The 17,150-nt window shown below is 39.5% G+C and overlaps 1 protein-coding gene across 2 annotated transcripts in view; it reads left to right on the top strand.

The window, feature by feature from the left end:
* Positions 1–13,794, top strand: part of bahcc1a (BAH domain and coiled-coil containing 1a) — a 123,489-nt gene extending 109,695 nt beyond the window's left edge. For both annotated transcript variants that reach the window (XM_082184553.1, XM_082184554.1), the window contains 7 exons: positions 277–352; positions 5,281–5,389; positions 5,534–5,644; positions 6,490–6,612; positions 7,459–8,660; positions 10,413–10,649; positions 11,764–13,794. In XM_082184553.1, the coding sequence (XP_082040679.1) occupies positions 277–352; positions 5,281–5,389; positions 5,534–5,644; positions 6,490–6,612; positions 7,459–8,660; positions 10,413–10,649; positions 11,764–11,973 (2,068 nt within the window). In that variant the 3' untranslated portion in view covers positions 11,974–13,794. The remainder of the gene's footprint in view (positions 1–276; positions 353–5,280; positions 5,390–5,533; positions 5,645–6,489; positions 6,613–7,458; positions 8,661–10,412; positions 10,650–11,763) is intronic.
* The last annotated feature ends 3,356 nt before the right edge of the window (positions 13,795–17,150 follow it).

Genomic DNA, 17,150 nt, shown 5'->3' with positions numbered 1-17,150 from the left:
TTAAATGAGCAGTGATCATCTCCCACTGGTTTCCCACAGTCCTTAGTTGCACAAGTCAACATCACTTCCCTTAAGCCCTGTGTTCAGCAGTAGAAGTGTTGCTGAAGAGAATCAGTCACAGCCAATGAAAGTGAGCCCTCCGTAGGAGTTTGACACGGACGGCCAAGCATTACACACAGCGCTGAAAATAACTCGTTTGTCTCTCTCTCTCTCTCTCTCTCTCTCTCTCTCTCTCTCTCTCTCTCTCTCTCTCTCTCTCTCCCTCTCCCTCTCCAGCTACAGTATTGTTATCGACAGGGAGCGAGGAAACCGACCCAGAATCTACTCCCTGGAGCAGCTCTTGCAGGAAGCCGTGAGTTTCCCACTTACAGCAAACAAACCTGCCTACGCTTTGAGCTTTGGCCTCTCAGGACACACACACACACACACCACATCCTGCAAAATCCCCTTTCCCATTAAAGAGCAACACAGAACAATATCTTCTTTCCTGAGATCCCTATACACAACACAATTTCCTGAAGTCCTGTTTCCAGCACACCTTTTGCTTCAGTTTTCTTCACACCACATCAAGCTCTACGCGTTCACACCTTCTCCACAGACATGACTGCACGTACATGTACACACATCAACAACACACGAGACACCTTACACAAATACGGTACACTTTGGCAAAACAAATGCCATGTTTTTGATGATGTATGGATTTTTATATATAATGAAATGAACCTAGCATGAAAAGTAGCTAGTTTTAAATACTTAAATAATGCCCCAAAAATGTCCAACTGATATTAAGTTCATTGCAAGAAAACAGTCTAAATAAACTCATTCCATTTGTTCATAACTTTTACAGGTATTGTTGTTAACTACATTCCTCAATCTCAATCACTCTTGCTGCTTATTTATCGTAAGAAAAATAAATATAAAAAAAATTCTGTTTGAGAAAATGTATTACTAATGAAAAAGCCCCTACTAATTTAATTTAAACTACATTCACAAAACTGTAAAAAAATTAATTAAAAAAATTAAACTTAAAAAAGTAAGTGTTCGTGCTACCTTAATTTTAAGTTTTGTCAACTCAAATATCCAAGTTGTCACTTAGTACAACTTCACATTTCAAGTTGACTAAACTTAAAAATTTTAGGCAGCACGAACTCTTACTTTTTTAAGTTGGAACAAGAAGTAATTTTTTTTACATTGAAACAGTTTCTTGTTACTCATTCTAGTATAGAGTTTTTCATTATTATCATTACATATTATCTTTACTTATGTTTATTTCTAGACAATCACTCAAATCAAATTTAGTAACAGGGCTGCAACTATTGCACACCTCATATAACATTAGCATGAAATAAATTTGAGAGGCTGAGATCAATGTTTTAAATACTTAAAATAATGCCCCAAATAATGTCCAACTGATATTAATTTCATTGCATGAAAACAGTCTAAATAGTCTAAACTCATTTCATAACTCATAACTTTTACAGGTATTATTGTTACTACATTCCTCAATCGCAATCATTCACTCCTACTGCTTATTTATTGTAAGAAAAGCAAGAGTTTACATCTCGCAATTCTGATTTTATTTCTCTGAAATGCAAGATATAAATCAGAATTGCAAGATATAAACTCAAAATTGCGTGTTTTAAAATCAGAATTGCAAGATATAAACTCAAAATTGCGTGTTTTAAAGTCAGAATTGCGAGATATAAACTCAAAATTGCGTGTTTTAAAGTCAGAATTGCGAGATATAAACCCACAATTCTGATTTTATTTCTCAGAAATGCAAGATATAAATCAGAATTGCGAGATGTAAACTCGCTATTGTAAGAAAAAAGTCAGAATTGTGAAATAAAAAGTCAGCAGTTACCTTTTTTATTCTGTTGCGGAAACAAGCTTCCATACAACTTGAATATTTGAGTTGACTAAACCTAAAATTTGAACACTTACTTTTTTAAGTTGAAACAACAATTATTATTTATTTTTTTACAGTGAAACAGTTACTTGTTATCCATTCCGGTACAGAGTTTTCCATTATTATCATTACATACTATCTTTACTTAAATGTTTATTTCTAGACAATCACACAAATACAATTTAGTAACAGGACTGCAACTATTGCAAACCTCATATAACATTAACATGAAATAAATTTGAGAGGGTGAAATCAATGTTTTCAGATGTTTAAGACTCTCCTTTTACTGACCACTTGTTCTTTTACCCCGTTAATGAAAAGTGCATCCTGTTTAAAATGGGTGAGGAGCATCTGTCACTATTTAGCAGCCAAAACACAGTCCAATCCACCTCCTCCAGACGCCTGCACACACACACATCTTTATTCAGTGAGCACTGGGCCTTTCCAGCACCTTCATATCTTTTTATCACAACATATGAAATCCCACAGAAAACCTCTATAAAATGCCAGGAGGGCAAATTGACTTTTCCCTCAACAGCCACCAGTATAAGTGGCTGTACTCTCCGTGCATTTCAAATGCCATATTTTATAATTGTTGGTGAAATATAGTATGCACATACAGAAAGCTGATAGTTAAACTGTCTTCAGCATTTTGCGCTGTGAGCATTGCATTTTAACACTTTAAAAGGGGTGGTATAATGCCATTTCCACAAGATGTGAAATAAGTCTCTGATGTCCCCAGAGTGTGTGTGTGAAGTTTTAGCTCAAAATACCTCACAGATATTTATATATAGCATGTTAAAATTGCCCATTTTTTAGGGTGAGCAAAAACACACCGTTTTGTGTCTGTTCCTTTAAATTCAAATGAGCTGCTGCTCCCGGCACAGGGGGCGGAGCTTCAACAGCTGGCACTCACACAGACATGCACTGAAAATTTCAAAAACGTTTAGCCTTTTATGTTCAAATCGGATTCAGACAATGATGGAGAGACTCAAGAAGAAGTGACAACATTTCTGAATGGTTAGTTGATGAATTTATGAAGCTTATGTGTAGTTATCTTCTAGCCATTGATTAGCATATTCTGTCTTGATAATCTATAAATCGTGTTCAGGGGGCGGGGTTTATGTAAATTATAGGGTTAGTGATGTCACTAACCCGGGAGGAATGTGGTGTAGTCTCTTCCAGCCGTTTGTTGTAGTCCTTAAAAAGTGATTTCTCTAAAAGCAAATATCTCCCTTTGCTTTGAACTTTGAGCGTTGTAACTTTGCAGATGTTGTTTATGCTCAAACAGCGACATTACACACTAACTAAAGTTAAAAAAGTGAAATCATAATCAACCACCCCTTTATGAGCCTGATTTACTATACAGGGCAAATTAGCGTGAGAACCTAATTTTAAAAAAAGTGCCGTTGTGAGTGTAAAGTTCTCCTCGTGATCCACTGAATTACACTCAAATAAAAAAATAATTTCCATAATGACCAACACAATCTACCATTTAGCGTCTGGTTTAAGACGTGCTTTTTTAGGCGGTAAATGGCGCAAAGTCGCAAACACCTGTAAATTGACGAGCGCAAACCTTGCTTGATTCATTTAAATACTCTCCTCCCATAAATTTTGCGTCTGAAAGGGAAACTCCTACAAATGCATATGCAATAAGGTCAGCTGCAAAAAAAACTTGTCTTCACGCTTTTTCAGTCTTTAGTAAATCGTCACAGAATTTTTTTTACGTCAAAAGAGGGTTTGCACTGACCCAAGCTGTCAGTAAATCTGGCACTGAGAGTTATAGTCCCTCAAAAATTAAAATTCTGTCATCACTTAGATGGGAAACCTGCTTGAAAACAGTCATAGCCCACTTTATGGATGATTGGCGATAAGACTGAGTGTTAAAAACATGTTTCAGAAACTGGGTTCTGTCCCATTCAGCTTTGCTTCATCTAGATGTTTCTGAATGCATTGGCTGTTCTCCCTCAATGTTAGTTTCACAGGTTATAACAACATTGTAGCTAATCTCAGCCAATGGAGTGTAATTATATAGTGTGAACCGCAGTGCATTCCTGGCGTCTGTTCAGTTTAGCTTGTAACCTCTTTCCTTCTGGCTCGTGTGTTTGTGTTGGTAGAGATCAGTGGTGTTGACTCGCTTGTTTTCCACATTTCTAATAACATCTTGCACAAGGATCAGTGGCACTGACACAAAACATTGATTTAGTACACGTCTACTTACTAGATAGACTAGATAGGGGTTGACCCGTTTTTTTTTTTAAATATACTACGATAAAATGGATAGTTACTGTCCTGAAACCTGATTAGTCAATACAGTCTTTCTGCCATGATAAAATGCACAATATAGTATTGTCACTTAATGAATTTATGCTCAACATCCTTTAGTAATCATGCATGATATATATATATATATACTGTATTTAATATATATTAATTATAAGTAATATAATAAGTTGCATTTTGGATGCCTTATATCTGTAATATGAGTAAAAAAAAAAAAAAACTTAAAAATAAAGATGTTTTTTTATAAGTGCGATCTCTGATTGTAGGCCTTGAAAACCACAAAAGTAGTGCTTTAATAGGCCTGGAATTTCATTTAACAGTGTCTGTATGAACCCTGAATAAAGTTTGTTAGAAAATTAGAGAAACAAAAAAATGGCAAATTTTTTTATTTGCACAAAAATAAAAAAATTAATAAAACTGAAAGTGTTGGTTAATTAATCAGCCATTTTACTCAACATTGAACTCTTCATCAGTAGTGTACTGTATCAACTCCACTCAAACATTTCCTATTGTTACCGCTTCCTTATAAATTGTTCATATTTCTATTTGCTACTCTATACACACACACACACACTTGTGTAATCCAGCTGTTTCATTGTGTAAACGGTCTACAGCAGCTGTCTCTAATTACACTGAACTTCAATCCTCCATGTACCTTTGACACCAATCTTACACACACACACACACACACACACACCCTTCCAGCTTCACATCCCATCAGTCAGACACAGAGCCTGTTACCATGGCAACAGTAAATTAAAGAAACCTGAAAGGGGGTTTGAGCTGAATGGAGGGATCTGGGCGCTCCGTTAGACAGAGAAACGCTGCAAACCTGCAATCACAGTCGCACCATTCACACACTCCTCATTATTACTCAGCAAGTTTAGTGTTTACCGCACCTCCGCTTCCGTGGCTTTCAGCCCGAACACACTGGCATGAGATAAGTGCCGCTTTCATAAGGGCTCACTGATTGACTTCTCTGTGTGTGTGTGTGTGTGTGTGTGTCATTTATCATCTTGGGAGTCCAAAACCACTTTCACTGGCATTGCCTGACAGAAGTTTGTTCCTGTGTGTGTGTGTGTTAGGTACTGGACGTACGCCCTGACACCGAGACTGTGCTAACAGAAGGGACTAGAGTGTGTGCTTACTGGAGTGAGCGCTCGCGTTGTCTTTACCCGGGATATGTGCGAAGGGGTGAGACACAGATACTATTTTACCCTGTCCTTATAATAATTTCAAATTTATATATGTGAGTGTTTGTTTGAATCATTCAAACAAAGGTTCAAGAACTACTGTAAAGTGATTCAAGTACATTAACTGGTTCTGCTGGTCTTCTAGGTGGTGATGAAGGTAAACCCGGTGGGGTTATGGTGGAGTTTGATGATGGAGACAGAGGGTGGATCTCTCTCTCTAATATTCGCTTTCTTCCTCCCGGATATCAAATCCAATGTAGGTCCCACTAATCGGTCATTTGCTCTGTTTTAAAAACCTTTTCTAAAACCTAGTGAGCTAGCTCTGTCTACACAGAACACATTTGCAGTGATTATTATGTTTCTAGCATGTTATATGTTTGGCAACAGTTCTTCTAAGCCTAATTGATGGAGTGTGTAGCTTTTCATTTCTTAAACAACAATGTAGGAAGACACATCAAGGCCATATTCCAGGAGGACAATGTCATGATTCATCAGGATTAAATTGTGAAAGAATGGTTGGAAGGAGCATGAAGAATCATTTTTTATGTTATTTCCATCAAGAGGTGCATACATTTTGGTCAGTATCTTCTATTGACAATGCAAGAGTCCAGCACTGTGTAAAGTCTCCTCCAGCACATCCCAAAGACTTTCAATGAATTTAATGTCTGGACTCAGAGGTGCCGATTCACGTGTGAAAACGATTCTTCATGCTCCTCCCAACCATTCTGTCACCAGTTGAACAGCACCAAACCACCTCCAAGTAGAAAAAAATGAACAAGTAATTGATTAAAAACAATTTGGTCAGCGACCTTGTTAACGGCCAGTCACAAAAATATCACTTCTCATATAAATTGCACAGGAGATATGAATAAAACTCACATTTGATTCCAAAAGAGTGTGGCATTAATAAATACATGTTGCCTTAGGTTTTGGCCAAAATGTGGTATCTTAGAAGCCTACTTTCACCTGTGGTGCCTTAAAAGGCTGTCTAGCTCCGAAACTAGGATTTGAAACAGAGCTGTTATCGTTGAATTCACATATATTTAACATGGCATTGTAACAAGCTTCAAAAATAAAATGACACCTCCTTTGCTCTTTCAGGCACTGAGTCGAGTCCTGTGCTTGTCCCTGAGAGACAGCTTGGCAAAAATATCTCCATGCAAGGAAGCAGGATGGCAAGAACAGACAGATTCAAAGCTCAGGATAAGCCAGTCAGAAGACCAGGTATGACTCTCGGCCTGTTCTCTCTACAATAAACCAACAGAGAACATATTTCACTCTATCGCTTTGCCTTAAACCCTTGTGATCTGCCTATCTAGACGGCTTTCCAAATGTGCCTATAATGCCCTTAGAATGCTGTCTAAAGACCCGTTCACACCAAGGATGATAACGATAAAGATGACGATAAAGTATATGGTTCTAAAAATCGTTCTCCATATTAAAGAATAGCAGAGTTCACGCCACAGCTATAACGATAAAGATATGAGGAACGATATCGTTTGGGATCACTTTCAGAACAAATTTTTTTCCAGCTGTCGAATGATAAAATACTGACAGCCAATCAGAATCCACGCGCATTTAAAATGGCAGACGACATTGTGGAGAAGTTAATCGCCAAAGATCCACCACTGTTTGACAAGTCAAACCCCCTTTTCAATGATACGTTTAAAAAAATGGATGTATGGATTCATTATGCAGGCTAGCGTTGTTTTTATTCCACTATTGACTTCGTCAGCTAAATTCATTGTAAGTGAATCTAGCTAGTCTAGTGTAATCGATCTAATCTGTTTATATGAACTCGTAACGTAGTATGCTGAGGACATCTGCTGGTAAAAGACGATATTGATTCATTCGAAAGTATGAATAACATTTGTCTTCTAAAGACACCAACTCTCTAATCAGAGAGACGAATTCTCCCAACTCCTCCCGTCTTTTAAGGATATTGTGTACCATGTTATCATTCGTTGGTGTGGACGTGAATATAGTTATCGTTCTTGGTGTGAGCGGGCCTTAAGACTCTGTGAATGTTGATCAACCTAGGGTTTACTGTAAACGTTTATTTCTTTACAGGGAGGCCTAAAGGTTCAGGGCTAAAGAAGTCTCTCTCAGACAGTGTAGCCAAGAGCTCAACATCTGCTATTACATGGCCATCAATGGCAGCACCCAGGAAGAGAATCCCTGTTAACATTTTCCAGCTCAACGGCTCCTCTTCGAAGAAGGCCTTGAAAGGCAGGGTGATGGAAACATCCTCCCGACCTTCATTATCCATGATGACCCCAACCAAAGGCCTCTTTAGCAGTAGCTCTTTTGAGGTAGACTCCTTCAGCAGCATAGCTAACGGTTATTCATCCTTTGGTAGTCAGATATCCGGGATTTCACTAGAGGGCAAGAACACCTCTTATGGTCAAAAGAAGAGGATTGAGGAGCCAGCACCACCTCGGGGCAAGAAAGCAGAGTTTCTAGTCAAATTGGACCATGAGGGGGTAACATCTCCAAAGACCAAGAACGGTAAGGCTCTCCTGTTGCTGGGAGCCTCAGGATTTGGCTCCAATGGTGTAGGTGGTCTTCCCAGGGCAGAGGCGTATTCACACCCAGTTCTGCTGGTCAAAGACAATAGGAAAGGTGACGGATCAAGAGCAGAGCTCCTGCTGAAAGGGACATCAGTCCAGAGGAAGCCCTCGCCATCAATACCCATTGAGTATGGAGACTTGAACATTGGCTGCCACAGAGACTGCCAAAGCTCTTACTCGGACATGGACGAGGAAGAGGAAGATGTGAAGACGAGGGCAGGACTTGCTTCTGCTTCTGGAGGTTTGAGAACAGCTGGTCAATTTCTCTCACGCATCTCAGTCTCCTCGTCTTCCTCAGGTTCCTCCAGCTCCTCCAGCTCAGGCTCTCTTTCGAGCTCCAGTTTGTGCTCTTCTGAAAACGACTCTTCTTACAGCTCGGAGGATGAGGAAACCTCAACGTTGCTCCTCCAGAGTTGCCTGACCCCCCATCATTCATTGCTCCAGACGCCTGAAACCCCCGTGGGACCCGTACGACACTCCTTTGTGGCCAAAGCTGTGGCTGTGTCCACTGCCAAAGAAGGGCATAGCAACCACAGTGCTAGCGGCAAGCCACCGAAGAGGAAAGACTGTCCCAGTTCACACTCGAAATCCTCCAAAGATCTGGTTAAGAGGCAACGGCTTCTAGCAGACCAGACCAAGCCCAGAGTGTCACCACTCCTGCCATCTAGACAGTTGTGGAGGTGGTCAGGAAACCCCACACAAGTGAGTCCTTGTTGAAAAGATAACAGCTTCTATCCCTGCTTTGTTAACCTACTCCAGGTGAAAGGAACACGCCGACTTTTTGGGACTTTAGCTGATTCACCGTATCCCCCAGAGTTAGAGAAGTCCATACATACCCTTTTAATCTCAGTGCGTGCCGTAACTCTGTCTGACGCACCCACCGCTAGCCTAGCTTAGCACAAAGACTAGAGGTAAACGGCTCCAGCTAGCATACTGCTCCCAATCAGTGACAAAATAACGCCAACATTTTCCTATTTACATGTTGTGATTTGTAAAGTCACAGCATGTACAAATAACAAGGTCACATGAGACACAGCCATCTTCTAACCGTATATACATACTGGGAACTATATTCTCTTTAGTTTGCTAGCTGGAGACGTTTACCTCCAGTCTTTGTGCCAAGCTAGGCTAGCGGTAGGTGCGTCAGACAAAGTTACGGCACGCACAGAGATGAAAAGGGTAACTCTGGGGGATACGGTGAATAAGCTAAAGTCCCAAAAGTCGGCTTGTTCCTTTAATGTGCATAGTCAACAACATTTGCAGATTTATATCCTAAAGCACATGTGTCAAACTCCGGTCCTGGAGGGCCACTGTCCTGCAGAGTTTAGCTCCAACCAGCTCTAAAACACCTGCTTGGAAGTTTCCAGTAATCCTGAAGACCTTGACTAGCAGATTAAGGTGTGTTTAATTAGGATTGGAGCTGAACTCTGCAGGGCAGTGGCACCCCTGTCCTAAAGGGTGTAAACCAGGGGTACCCAACCCTGCTCCTGTCGATCGACTGTCCTGCACAGTTCATCTCCAACCCTAATCAAATACACCTGCCTTTAATTTTCAAGCGATCCTGAAGACGTTAATTGGTTGCTTCTGGTGTGTTTGATTAGGGTTGGAGATAAACTGTGCAGGACAGTCGATCGGCAGGAACAGGGTTGGGCACCATTGGTGTAAACACTAACTCTGAGGGGCTTTCAAAACATTGCTCTAAGTAATTCTGTCATGTCAATTTCCGGCTCAACTAGGCATGCACTGGTACCATTTTTTTTTTGAGTCCAAATATAGAGGCTTGTGGTTTGATACTTACCATTATAGTTAAAATGCCAATATGGTCTAGGCTCAACCAATGGTGTGAGTTTCTAACCAGTGGGTGGTTAACTATACTGCAAACAATAGCAGATTTCCTGGTTGGAAAACAATCATTATTTTTGCCATCTCATTCCTGTAAACTTCACCCTCATCCTTCCCTTGGGTCATTTTGACCTGAAAATCATTTTGTAAAAATCATTTTATAATGTCTACATATGTATCAGAATGCATACTGAAGAAAAATTACTTTAGTACCCAGCGGAAACAGCTCATTTGCTCCTTATAGAGCTATAAGGCCATCTAGTGGCTAGAGTCATGAAATATCATGTTATATTATTATTTTTCCCACAAGAGGTCGGCAAAGACAGTAATGTATACGATATTTTGAGCTGAATTAAAAGGATTATGCATGAATTTGTGAGTTATTTTGAATTATTTATTATTGATCAAATCTAGAATTTTAAAGGTAAAAAAAAGTGTATTAAAAAATAGAAAAAATATCAAAATGAAATAAAATAAACTTTCGGAAAGAAAAAAAAGAAGTATAATTTTAGGGCTTCAGGTCATTTTGAGGGAAGGATGAGGGTTAAGCAAACAAAATAATTGTCATTTCCAAACATATGTAAAACTCTGAAGCTCTCTTTATTACATTAGCGGCGTGGACGTAAGGGAAAGGCACGGAAGCTTTTCTACAAGGCCATAGTGCGTGGCAAGGACGTGGTTCGGGTCGGAGACTGCGCTGTGTTTCTTTCCACCGGCCAGCCTCATCTGCCGTTGATCGGCTGCATCGAGAGTTTCTGGGAGTCGTGGCAGAACAGCATGGTCGTGAAGGTCAAGTGGTTCTATCACCCTGAAGAGACCAAGCTGGGCAAGAGACATCGTGATGGCAAAGTAAGTATCCAGATATCTGGAAGCCTTTCAGTCATGATGGACTTATGCTATAAATATCTGAACTAAGTGTTACCAGTGAGTACTGAAACACTGGTATTTAGGGCTGCCCCCGACTGAAGATATTTCTAGTCGACTAGTAGTCGTTCATTTAAGCCATTAGTCGAGTAATCGCGCGTTTATATTAATTTATTTTATATATTGGGGGAATACTAAACTATAATGAGCTTTTAATAAATATATATATAGGCGTAATATATAGCCTATTCCACACATAAAGCTTGCCACAAACCACCTGGAAAGTAATGATTAGGAATGTGTCTGAAAAAATAGTAAAGAGACATTTTTATTTATTAATAAACTTGTGTTTTCTGAGTCAGTGTCGGCTGCAAAGATGAAGCTGACAATGATAGTGGACGTGCCTTTAGAGAGAAGTGCACTTTTCATACGGATTACATAAAGAGTATTCGTTTTTTATTTGAATTGGTTCATTTAAAAGTATACATTTCAAGCTTTCTATAGATATATTTCTAATGAGTGTGAGGCAAGCATACGCTGTGTTTTGGTTCAGTTTTGTGATGCACTCCAGTTCACGGAGACTGAGACGGTAGAAAGCGATTCCTGTTTGTTTTTGTTGTTATTGTGAGTCTACACACATAAAAGTAGACCTTTTAAAGTTTCAAATGATATATTACTCTTATCTAATAACCAAAAATGCAAGTGATCACGCTGGCGCCTCTATATCGTGCTAATCCTTTAGCTTCCTCACTCCGCGAAAACACCTGGATATGTGACTAATAAAAGCGCACATTTATCTAGAGTAACATTAGAGCGAGTGGCCAGGTAAAGTTGCTACTACTAACATGTTTCAAAGATAAGCCATATTTGAGGTCGATGGATGATTTGGACGTTTTGATTTCCTGCCTGACAAACTGTAATTCCCTCAAGGACTCAATCTTTCCGCGTAACATCGCAACTCCCTTTTTTTTCTGCAACTAACGAACTAATAAAATCCAGGTCGACTAACGTTTAATCGACTATAGGGGGCAGCCCTAGTATGCTAGCAGGCATTGAGAGTTGTTGTTGAAGAAAATTATTCATTTTTCCTTTTCCCTAGCATGCCTTGTACCAGTCCTGTCATGAGGATGACAACGACGTCCAGACAATCTCTCATAAGTGCCAGGTGGTCACACGTGAGGAGTACGAGCGATTGACCCGCAACAGGAGGGCTGATGGGAGCTTTCACGACCTGTACTACCTGGCCGGCACCTACGACCCCACCAGTGGACAACTGCTCACTGCAAACGGCATGTCCCTACTCTGTTAGCACTGGACTTCGGGATACTACTGAGTTTCTTTGGTCCAAAGTCAGAGATGTATTGGAAATAAGAAGCTGGGCTGCACTGGACGCTCTGACGGAGGACCTGGAAGTACACACCCATAAACTCTGGGAAGATATCTAAACGACCCTTCAGAGTAGATGCGGTTTATCCATGGTCCTAATTCTCTTCTAGGAGGTTATCTAATGGACATATTGTGGATCTGATTTTCCATGAACCGTTCGTTTATCTGATCTTAGATCACCAAAGCAAAACTCTTGGTTTGGAGAACATGGCGGACGACTATGAAGACTTGAGCCTTGAGTTGTAGGCCGTGGCGTTGTGTTGGGCGCTCTCCGCACGTCACTTTCATGATTCCAGGGATATTTAAGTACATTTAAGTATAAATATATTAATTTCATTTATGTGTATATATATATGTATGTATAAATATATATATATATATATATATATATATATATATATATATATATATAAAATAGGGAATTATCTCCTATCAAGCCATACACTTCAGTACCTCTTAACATGTCTTTTTATTCAGGTGTATATTGTACAGGACAGGTTGCTTGTGTTTTTTGTGCGTGCGTGCGTGCGTGCGTGCGTGTGTGTGTGTGTGTGTGTGTGTTTTTGTTGTTGTCTATATGTAAATATTCAAAGCTATTTTATATAAGTGTAATGTACAGAGGCTTATCTTGCCATGTTTTGATTGATTTATTTTTGTATAAGTGGAAGATATAGTGGTTGTGAGAGGGTGAACTGATGTTGTATGCATTGCACTGCACACGGCCTGCTGATACAGTGAGAGAGGAACCGTCCCGGTCCCGTTTTCTCTTTCAGAGAGAGAGGAGGGGGTCACATGATGGGACGCCATCCTTTTATCGGCTGCACTTTGGGCATTTGTTCCTCTAATGTCTTACTCTGATTTGTTGTTGCTTATGTTTGCAGAGACTCAACACTTTAATGCTAAAACAAAGGGAAACAAGTATTGACACTTTAAAATTGTATTACAAGTAGTCATTTGACATGAGTGATTGAGTTTAATCAGTTTTTGAGTCTACAAATAAGGAGAGTAAAAAAGGGTGAATCTCATAAAGAAACTTCCAGGCCATATTTCACTTCAAAATCGTAAAGAAATGTGATTTGCATAATGAACACAAAGCCTGATTTTAGGACCATTTAAACTGATGCATAGTGACATTAAGCACATTTTCCCCCCTAAAACTCTCATTGCTGTAATGTGGGAAGATTGTTATTCCCATAACTATAATACTTTAATGAAAATCAGAAGGTCTGCCTGGACACAACGATTTGTTTGATCCTGATCGAATTTGTGAGATTCACCTAAAACACTGGTATATAATACCAGAAGAACCTGAAAAACAATTCCGACATGTGTTATTACTGTATCTGATGCATTTCTTTTGTTTTCAAATGCATCCTGCACTGTATTTACATATTTCTTTGCTCATTTTTATTTTATTTAGCTCCCATTTCTGCTAGTGCTAACGGTGAAATCCACCTGATTCTTTATCTTAGTATCCCCGGGTCAGGGCACTAAAAGCGAGGGATTGTCGGAGCTCATAGAGACGTTGTTGTCCGGTCAGACTGTCCTCCATGCGCTCATTCTTCACTGTGAGGGACAATCGCATTCATGCATGAAGGAGCATCCACTGTTTTGAAAGGCATACACAATCACAGCGTTCTTCTTTTGTGCCAAATATGGTAATTTCTGATTATGCAATCTTCACTGTATTGTTCAAGTATTATGTATGTATTGTTTTTTTTAAAGTTTTGATCATTAGTGTTTATTTATTAGCAGTGTTACTGTTTCATTACAAAACCAATGGATCATGATGAAAATGTCTTATTTGCTGGGATCTATTTGACCCAAAAGCGTGGCACTAAATGTGTTACAGTCAGTCCTTCACCTCTTGCCACCCCATTAACAACTGCCCCGGCCCTGCAGGGGAAGTGACGCCGTTCACTGACCCCTCGTTTCCTGACCGTTTACCCCATCCGCTTAGATTTACAAATGAACTAGCAGAAAGTCCCCACGGTCACGTTTGGCCTTGTCGTTTGTTCACAGCAGAGAGCCTTGAAGGAGAGCGTATATGTGGCTATGTTTAGAATAGCTCGTACTGCTGAAGTGTGTATACTGTGCACAGAATGCATATTTTCACTAGGGATGCACCAATATGACATTTTGGCCGATACCGATAACCGATAATTCTTTATATTTGAAAGCCGAAAACTGATATATTGGCTGATAAATCTAAATCCAAATTTTTATATAAATTTTAGCCTGATTACAAAAACAAAAATCTCACCATCAAAAGCCACGTCCCAAACACACTATTATAAAGTTCTCAATTTAATTTTATGTAGCCGATAAGACAGACAAGCGCTGGAGATGTTGCACTTAACTGTATTTTCCTTTTTTGAAGTGATTTCAATCATATTTCAAGCAATCTGAAGTGTCTCAGCTGAAGGAAATAATACATTATTTATCTGCTTTAATATATCGGCCAAATTTTCTTATCGGGCCGATAACGATAACATTAAAATTACCATATATCGTCCGATACCGATATGGTGGCCGATATATCGTGCATCCCTAATTTTCAGTATGTATAGAATACCTGGATGACCTACAGTACCACATTTGCCAAAATGCGCAGTATACCACAGATGTATCCCACAATGCAAAGCGCTCAACTTTTATTTCCGGTGATGTCTGAACCAGAAGAATGACTCTCTCTCTTTCTCAGCTCATCATTTGATCAGAAAGCCAAATGAAAATGGCACACAACATTGGATTTTTATTATCAAGATGATAACTTGCTGCATTAAAGGCAGGGTAGGCGATTTGTTCCAGAAACCTTTTTCGTTATGCTGGTTGAAAGAAAATTAGGTTGAAAAAAATGGACGTAGTGTCTGTGACGTCACCCGTATGTTTCTGAAGAGCATTTTTGAAGGCCAAAGTGGGCGGAGCCGGTCGTCGCCACCTTAGATAACCGAAAATGTGCAGCGAGGCGGATTAGCTGAGGTGACGTGACGCTAACAGACAGCAGCGGCAATCCAGAAGCAGCGGCAATCCAGCTGTCACTCAAGTGGCCACGCCCTTAATTATGCAGAACTTTAAGGCTTAATATAATTTAAACGGATGAGTTATAAAAAAAATTCACCCCCCTCACAGTCGTCATGAAGGGCAAAATTTGCTTTATAGACCAAAACAAATTTTTGCACCAGACTGTAAACATGTTTTTTTCTGCTGTAAAGTTGGGCATTTTAACATGGGGGTCTATGGGATTGAGTCTCTTTTGCAGCCTGTCTCTAGTGGCCAGTCGATGAACTGCAGCTTAAGTCACTTCCGTGTTGCATTCAAGACAGAGAGAGACAAGAAAGTTGCCGCTTGGTTGAAAGTCTCTTCACATCCTGATAGCAATCATTAAATTAAGTGGCCTAAATGTATTTATATGGATATATATCGTCTGTGGAAGGCGTAGGACCATAAAATGTTCGTCCAATCAATACACTCGGTCCGAACGCAATGATAGGATGTCCTTCCTGCCCGTTACCATATTTATTTTCATACCTCCGCGCAGAAATCACACGTCATCAGCGTGTTTAATGCTAAGCAGAGTTGTAGACAGACGTCAGTCACTGAGAGACAAAAACTAAACAGTTTCATAGTTCCTCCTGTACCAAAACAACGAGTTTATGCTGCGTTCACGCCATAACTACTGTAGTTTAGAAGAGATTTGGAAACCTGTGATGTTACAGTTTTGAAGATGCTCAGAAGGGAGGGTGGGATCTCATGCTTTCAAAGCTAACTTGCTAACGCTAGCCGCTCCAAAATTGCCTACCCTACCTTTAAACAAGCAAAAGTATGTAGTATACACTTCACCGTATTTAGTAGGAACTACGCTGGAATCCAGCCTGTGCTTGACTTGCTCCCTATTAATAGTTTGACATCTTATATGACTGATATGTATTAGAATTTGACTATTTAAAAAAAACTCTTGTAATCAGAGCAAGGTTGATATAACAAGGTTGTGTGTGTGTGTGCGCAAGTATGTGTGCCTTTTTGTACTCGGCCTTTATGTTTGACTGTTTTGACACAAGAGGGCACTGGATAGAGTTGTGAATGTACTTCGCATACGTCAAGCATGCTTATTATCTGAGGACCTGTCTGTAAGTCACACAGATTCAGAGTTGCTGTTGGACACAATCTCCTCTTAAACCAGGGGAGAAACTTCATTAGTGAAGGTCAAAGGTCAACAAGGATATTCAGGTCAGCACGTCTGATATGTTACAAGAGCAGGTCACTTGTTCATGGCAAAGGTGCAATACTACTTCGGCGAAATATTCGAACGGCACTCAGCATTTCTAAGCTTTTTTTTGCAAAGGCTGATGGGTAACAGGAAGTGATGAGGAGGACGCAGGAACGTCTGTCCTAATAAAGCAGCTTTCTTTAAATGCCAAAAGGCATGTACTTAATATTCCGCTCGTCCGAGAATCTCTGATACATGAGATGCTCTAACTTTGTTAAATGAAAATTATGTATATCTTTATATCTGTTTCCATTGTTTGTTTGTTTTTTCTTTGCTTTGAAATGTTGTAAAGATTGTACATGTGTAAAGTAAGGTTTGATTTTGGGGTAAACATTTTACAAAAAAAAAATAATACTTTATGAGTATCAATTGTAAACGTGGTTTAGTATTACAATTTTTTTATAGAGGGCTTATGAATAAATATCACATTTAAAAAAATCGTTGGACTTTAATTTTCTTGTTTAAAAGTTTTATTTATTAAAAACATTTATTATATAAAAACATTTATTATTATTGAACCTTTTTTAAAAGTAAATCCTTTCAAGATGAGTTTAAAAGCCAGTTCACTTCCCTAATATAAGAGTGTGTGTGTGTGTAATGAGGTGCTATAAGACATGAACAGGACCAGCTCCACTTACACACTAACTCCACTGTAATGAGTGTTTAATGATCTCGCGTGCTGGAGGACTTGAGCATGTTATATTACAGAGTGTGTGTGAAACTGCAGCTCTACGTTCTGATGAGGAAACACTGTAGACGAGACACGAGTGTGTTTGAGGAGCATTTCAGCCTGGTGATCACTTCAGAAAACTGTTCACCGCAATAAAACG

Source organism: Leuciscus leuciscus (genome assembly GCF_965113295.1).
Source record: "Leuciscus leuciscus genome assembly, chromosome: 1".
In the NCBI taxonomy this organism is placed as follows: Eukaryota; Metazoa; Chordata; class Actinopteri; order Cypriniformes; family Leuciscidae; genus Leuciscus; species Leuciscus leuciscus.
This window is presented reverse-complemented; position numbering and strand designations above follow the sequence as displayed.